This window comes from Anser brachyrhynchus (genome assembly GCF_964034855.1).
Source record: "Anser brachyrhynchus genome assembly, chromosome: 26".
NCBI lineage: Eukaryota > Metazoa > Chordata > Aves > Anseriformes > Anatidae > Anser > Anser brachyrhynchus.
Window position 1 is genome coordinate 2,296,643 of NC_137719.1, and position 7,408 is coordinate 2,304,050.

Here is a 7,408-nt window from a genome sequence, read left to right on the forward strand (position 1 = left end):
GGGCTATTGGGGTGATGGATGGGGGGGTGGATGGGGGGCATTGGGGGGATTGGGGGGGTGGGTGGGGGGGATTGGGGGGGGATGGGGGGTGGGGGTGGTTGGAGGGGGGTGGACGGGGGTTGGATGGGGGTACTGGGGGGTGGGGGCATGGGGGGGCTGGATGGGGGTGTTGGGGGGGCTGGGGGCTGGGTGGGGGGGCTGCGGTTGGGGGCATTGGGGGCTGGGTGGGGGCTGGGTGGGGGCTATTGGGGGGTACCGGGGGGGCTGCACGGGGCTGGCGGGGGGGGGGTCTGGCGGGGGGGGGCTGCCTGGGGACCCCTCGGGGAGAGCCCCGCCGAGGCGGGGCCGCACCGTGGGGGGGGGGGGGGGGGGGGGGGCTCGGACGGGGAGGGGGCGTCTGGAGGGGAGGCGGGGGGGGGGGGGAGATCCCTGGGGGCGGGGGGGGGGGGGGGCTGTCCCGGCCCGGAGCCTCCCCCGCTCCGGCAGCACCTCCTTCCTCCCCCCCCCCTCCCCCCCCTCCTCCTCCTCCTCCTCCCCCCCCCGTCCCCGTCCCCGTCCTCCCCCCGCCCCCCCGCGCCAGGCGGGGCCGAGCGGTGCCGGTGCCGGTGGCGGGGCCGGGCCGGGCTCATTGCGGCGCGGCGCGGCGGCAGCAGCATGGCCACCGCAAGTAAGGGCCGGCCGACCCCGGGGGGGGGGCTGGGGGGGGGGGGGGCGGGGAGGGGGGGCGAGAAAAAAAAAAATTAAAAAAAAAAAAAATTTATAAGCGGGGGGGGGGTCGTAAAAGGGGGGGGGGGGGGGGGGGGGCGCCGGGGGGGCTCGGTGCAGACGTGACGCATTTCCTACCGGAGGGGATGGGGACAGCGGTGTCGCCCCCCCCCCCCACCTCCCCTCCGCCCCCCCCCCCCCATCGGTACTGGCCCTGCCCCCCCCCCCCCCCCCCCACGCCTCGGGTCGGTACCGGCCGCGGGGACCCCGTGGGGACCCCCCCCCCGTGGGGAACCGTGGGCCTAAAGGACCCCGTAGCCCCCCCATAGCCCACAGCCCCCCCAGCCCCCCCGTACCCCCCTATAGCCCCCCCTATAGCCCCCCAATCCCTTTCCCCCCCCCAGTCCCCCATACCCCCCCATAGCCCCCCAGTCCCTGTGCCCCCCCCAGCTCCTGTACCCCCCCCCCACTCCCCCATACCCCCCCATGGCACCCCAATCCCTGCACCCCCCCCCATAGCCCTCCCAGTCCCCATAGCCCCCCCCTCCTAACCCCCATAGCCCCCCCAATCCCTGCCCCCCCCCGCCCCAGTGCCCCCCCCCAGCCTCTCTGCCCCCTTGCCCCCGGGGATCCCCCAGTCCCCAGGGATCCCCCCCCCTTTCCCTGCCCCCGATCAGCCCAGCCCCCCCCAGCTCCAGCGGGTGCCCCCCCCCCCCCAAAACCCCCCCCGGTCCTTATCGCCGCCCTGCGTCCTGTGGATCCCCCGGCCTCGCAGACCCCTCACCAGACCCCCCCTCCTCATAGCCCACCTCCTCATAGCCCCCCCCTTCCTTATAGCCCCCCTCCTTATTACCCCCCCCCTCTTTATAGCCCCCCTCCTTTCAGCCCCCCGGCTTCCTATAAATCCCCCCCCCATCCTTACAGCCCCCCCGGGTCCCTACAGATCTCCCAGTCCTTATATCCCTTCTGGTTCCTATAGCCCCCCCCCATCCTTGCAGCCCCCCCATCCTTGCAGCCCCCCCCGCCTCGCTAGATCCTTGCAGCCAGCGCGCTCCCCACAGACCTCCCAAACCCTGCAGACCCCCCCAGTCCCTTATAACCCCCCCCGGTCCCTATAGCCCCCCATCCCTATAGCTCCCCTCATCCCTATTGCCCCACCGCCCCTATAGCACCACCCCATCCCCATCCCCCCCATCCCTATAGCCCCCCCTGTCCATATACCCCCCCCATCCATATAGCGCCCCCCATCCCTATACCCCCGGTCCCTATAACCCCCCAGTCCCTATAGCCACCTGTCCCTACGGCCCCCCAACCCCTACAGCCCCCCCACCCCTATATCTCCCAGTCCCTACAGCCCCTGGTCCCTACAACCCCCCACCCCTATACCCCCCACTCCTATACCCCCCAGTCCCTATAAAGCCACCTGTCCCCTATGCCCCCCCCATCCCTATGCCCCCCCCGTTCCCTATAGTTCCTTTCCCTATAGCCAGCTGTCCCTACGCACCCCACATCCCTACAGCCCCCCCCATCCCTATACCCCCCCATCCCTATATTCCCCGGTCCCTACAGCCCCCCCCCATCCCTACAGCCCCCCCATCCCTATACTCCCCCATCATTACGCCCCCCCCCCCCGTACCTCCCCCCCCCATACCTCCCCCCCCCCATACCCCCCGTCCCTATCGCCTCATCCCCCATCCCTGAGCCCCTCCAGGCTGAGCCCCCCCCATCCTGCAGCCCCCCCCCTCACCCCCCCATATCGCCCCCCCAGCCCGACCCCCCCCCATCCTCCCCGCGGGCCTTACATAACGCCCCCGGCCCCCCCGCTCCATGCGGACCCCAACCCCACCGGCCCCCCCCCCCAGTCCATCCAGCCCCCCCCCAGCCAAGCCCCCCCCCATGGGGCAGCAGCTGAAGAAGGGTTTATTTTTGGGGGGGGGGGGGGGGGCACCGGAGGGGGGGTCGCAGCACCTCGCCCTCCCCCCAGATCCAGCATCCTCTCCTGGTTGCCGTGGCAACGCGCCCCCCCCCCCCCCCCCCCCCCCCCGTCACCCGCCATCACCGCGTGTCCCCCCCGCCGAGAGTCGGGGACCTCTGCCGTGCCCCCCCCCGGGGAAACTGAGGCACGGGGGGGGGGGGGCACCGACACCTCCCCTGTCCCCGGGGGCCACACGGGGGGGGGGGGCACACGGCGGGGCCCCCCCCGGCTTCGAGCGATTCCCCCCCCAAGTCCCAACCCATCGCGGGGGGGGGGAAGGGGGGGGTCCGTGCCCCACGAGGGGGGGGGGGGCTGTGACCCCACGAGCTGCCCCGAGCCCCCAAAATGTTTTTTTTTTTTGGGGGGGGGGGGGGGAGCAGCAGAGCCTTGGGGGGGGGGTCCCCGGTGCCCCCCCGCAGACAGGCAGGGGACAAATCTGGGACACCGGGGGGGGGGCACACGTATGTTTTTTGGGGGGGGCCCTCGGGGACGGCCCCACTGCCCCGGTGGGCGCAGCCCCCCCCCGGGGGTTGCCCCCGTTCCCCCCCCCCCCCCCGCCGTGCCCGCAGCCGGGCCCCGTGCCCGCCGCCGCCCATCCGGGCCACCCCGCCGTCCCCATGGCAACCGGCTGCGGGTGCCGGATCCTTCCCACGCCCCCCCCGCGGTGCCACCCGGTGTCAGCGCCCCCCCCCCCCCAAAGCCAACCCCCCCCCCCCCCCCCATCAACCCCCCCCCCCCCCCCAATATCCCGGGCGGGGGGGCGTTCGGGGCTCGCCCCGGCGCTGAGTCACGGCCGCGGGTGCTGAGTCACGGGGAGGGGGGGTGTTTGGGGGGGGGGGCGGGCTGTGCTGGGGGGGGGGGGGCACCGAGCCGACCCCCCCCCGTCCCCCCCCCCCGTCCCTGTCCCCAGGGGGGCTTTCTCGGTGGTCCGGCGCTGCGTCAAGCTCTGCACCGGCCATGAGTACGCCGCCAAGATCATCAACACCAAGAAGCTCTCGGCCAGAGGTAGGGACCCCCCCCATGCCCCCCCCCCGGACCCCCCCCAAGCCCCCCCAGGGACCCCCCGCCCTCCCCCCCCCCCAGGAAAGGGAGCGGCCTGGGGCAGGGGGGGGCTCTGTGGGGCTGGGGCCGGACCCTCGCTGTGCCCCCCCCCCTCAGCCGCTGCCCCATGGGGAATGGGGGGGGGGGGGGGGGGCGAGGGGGGGGGCATGTGTGTAAGTGTGTAAGTGTGCAAGTGGCGGGGGGGGTGCGTTTGTGGGGGGTGCGTGTTGCATGTGTATGCACGGGTGTGCGTGTGTGTGTGTGCGCAGGGGTGTGCGTGCAAGTGCGTGTGTGTGTGCAGGTGTGCAAGTGTGTGCGTGCATGGGTGTGCAAGAGTGTGCAGGGGTGTGCATGGGCAGTGTGCGTGTGTGTGTGTGTGCAAGTGTGTGTGTGAGCAGTGTGTGTGTGAGCAGTGTGTGTGTGAACAGTGTGTGTGCACGGGGGAGGGCAAGTGTGCGTGTGCAGGTGTGTGTGCAGGTAATGATGCGTGCAAGCCGTGTGTGTACAAGTAAGTGTGCAAGCAGTGTGCACGTGCACGTGTGTACAAGTATGTGTGCACGTGTGTGTGTATGCAGGTATGTGGGCACAGGTGTGTGCGTGTGCACGCGGTCTGTGCCTGGGTGCGTGTGCATGCACACGTGAGCAGGTTGCGTGTGCGCAGGTGTGAGCAGGACACATGTGTGCACATCAGTGACGTGCGTGCGATGTGCACGCTGGGGCGTGTGCTGCATGCGCGGGCATGTGTGTGCAGTGTTGGGGCTGTGAGCACAGGCGTGTGCGTGCCCCTGAGCACTGCACGGGGGTGTGTGTGTGTGTGTGTGTGTGTGTGTGTGTACAGGCATGAGGAGCGTGCATGGGTGTGCACGTGTGTGCGTGCATGCAGGTGTGAGCAGGCACGGTTGTACTGAGCACAGGGGGGAGTGGGCACACTTGCACGCGTGTGGTGTGCACACGTGGGCAGGCAGTGTGTGCGTGCACAGGTGTGAGCGGCGTGTTCACGTGTGCACAGCTGTGTGCGTGCAAAGGGCGGGGGGATCGTGGCTGTATGTGACTGTGCAGGTGTGTGAGCGGGGGGCACACCCACGGCAGACACACACGTGTGGACACAGCCTCACGTGTGGGCACACTCGTGGGTACAGCTGCACACACATGTACACACAGGTAGAGTTTTGCACAGATGTGCACATGGGTACAGTTGTGCACACACGGGTGCAGTTGTGCACACACCGGTACAGTTGTGCACACACCAGAACAGTTGTGCACACAGTGGTACAGTTGTGCACACACCAGTGCAGTTGTGCACACCCAGGTACAGTTGTGCATGCACCAGAACAGTTGTGCACACACCAGTGCAGTTGTGCACACACCGGTACAGTTGTGCACACACGGGTGCAGTTGTGCACACACCGGTGCAGTTGTGCACACAGTGTTACAGTTGTGCACGTGCGGGTGCAGTTGTGCACACCCAGGTACAGCTGCACACACGTGTGCACACCCAGGTGCAGTTGTGCACACACACGGATACCCTCACATGCCAGCACAGCCGCACACGCAGGTGCCCGCACACACGTGCACAACCACACACGCATGCACCAGCACACGCGTGACCCACTACACGCACCCACGCACAGCCATGCGTGCACATGGGTGTGTGTGTGTGTGTGTGTACCCCCCATGTGTGCACAGCCCCCACGGGTGCACAACCACACACGCGTGTGCAGCCACACACACGTGCTGCCACGCGGTGCGCACGAGTGCAGAGGAGCAGCTGTGTAAATCCACCGCGTGCACACGCGTGTGCACAGCCAGAGCCACCTGCAGGGAGCGGGGTCGGGAACGTGGGGGGTCCCTGAGGCTGGAGCGGGGACCTGGATGGGACGGGAACGGGACGGGGACGGGGATGGGGACAGGGACAGCACGGGGGCCGGGGACAGGGAAGGGGACAGGGACAGGACGGGGACGGGGACCCGTCCGTGCCCCCCCCTGAGCCCCCCTGTCCCCAGACCACCAGAAGCTGGAGCGGGAGGGCGCGCATCTGCCGTCTGCTGAAGCACTCCAACATCGGTGAGCGGGGGACGGCGGGGGTGGCACCTGGGGACGTTGGGTGGCACCTGGGGACACCTGGGGACAGCCCGGTCCTGCTGGGCGGCACCGGGGGGACGCAGCGGGTGGCACCCGGGGGGGTGCTGGGGGACACCCGGGGACACCTGGGGGTGTTGGGGTGGCACCTGGGGACATCTGAGGTCCTGCCGGGTGGCACCTGGAGACACAGCGGGGTGGCACCTGGGGGGTGCCGGGGGGGACATTTGGGGACCCCTTGGGACACCTGGGGACTTTGGGTGGCACCTGGGGATGCACCGGGGTGGCACCTGGGGGTGCGCTGGGTGGCACCTGGGGGACATCTGAGGTCCTGCCGGGTGGCACCTGGGGGGTGCTGGGGGGTCACCCCGGGTGCCACCTGGGGGGGGGGGGGGGTGACCCTGGGTGCCACCTGGGGCCACCCTCAGCGCGTCCCTGTCCCCGCAGTGCGGCTCCACGACAGCATCTCGGAGGAGGGCTTCCACTACCTCGTCTTCGACCTGTGAGTGCGGGGGTCCCCAAGGGGGGGGGTGTCCCCGAGGGGGTGTCCCCGAGGGGGGTGTCTCCAGGGGGGTGTCCCCAGGGGCGCGGGGGTGACGGCGCTGCCTTGCAGGGTGACCGGCGGGGAGCTCTTCGAGGACATCGTGGCCCGGGAGTACTACAGCGAGGCGGACGCCAGGTGAGCCCCCGCGCCCCCCCGGCCCCCCCCGGGCGCTGCGGGGGGGGCAGCTCCAGCAGGGGGGGGATGACCCCATTCTTTTGGGGGGGGGGCAGTTCCTATGATTCCCCCCCCCCAATTCCCCATAACCCCCCCCCCAACCCCGGCTCCATTCTGCTTCTGGGTTCCCGCCGCCCCCCCCCCTTTCCCCCCCCCACCGTGTCCCCCCCCCCCCCGGGGCCCCCCCCCGTGCCGGTGCCGTGCCCCAGCGCCCTGTGTGCCCGCCGTGTGCCCGTCCCCGTGGTCTCTGGGCTTTCACAACATTGTTTCTCCCCCTCTCTCGTTCCCCCCCATCTCCCCCCCCCAAAACCCCGTACCCCCCTCCCCGTGCCCCCCCCCATGTCCCCCCCCCCGTCCCATCCCCCCCCCACCCCCCCTCTGTCTCCCATCACGCGTCGCTCGGGCTCTGTGCGTGTCCGTGTGTCCGTCCGTGTGTCCGTCTGTCCCACCGCTACCCCTCCGCTCGCTGTCCCCCCCCCCCCGCCCACCCCCGGCACCCCGTTCCCTGTGTTTTGCCTCCTTGCCCCCTGCCCCCCCCCCCCCAATCTGCCCCAATACCCCCTAACCCCCCCCTCCTGCCCCATAACCTGCCCCCTGCCCTATAACCTCCCCTCCTGCTTCCTAACCTACCCCATACCCCAACCGCCCCTCCTGTCCCATAACCTGCCCCATATCCTCTAAACTATCACATACCCCATAACCCGCCCCATACCCTATAACCTGCTCTCCTGCTTCCTAACCCGTTCTATACCCCATAACCCATCCCATACCCCATAACCCATCCCAATACCCCATAACCCATCCCATACCCCATAACCTGTCCCATACCCCATAACCCGTCCCATACCCTATAACCTGCTCTCTCCTGCTTCCTAACCCATCCCATCCCC

The 7,408-nt window shown here is 70.1% G+C and overlaps 1 protein-coding gene across 1 annotated transcript in view; it reads left to right on the forward strand.

Moving 5' to 3' along the window:
* Positions 1-579: 579 nt before the first annotated feature.
* Positions 580-7,408, forward strand: part of CAMK2B (calcium/calmodulin dependent protein kinase II beta) — a 27,248-nt gene continuing 20,419 nt past the window's right edge. The window contains 1 exon segment of the mRNA XM_080568185.1: positions 580-667. Within this exon segment, the coding sequence (XP_080424311.1) occupies positions 655-667 (13 nt within the window). The 5' untranslated portion in view covers positions 580-654.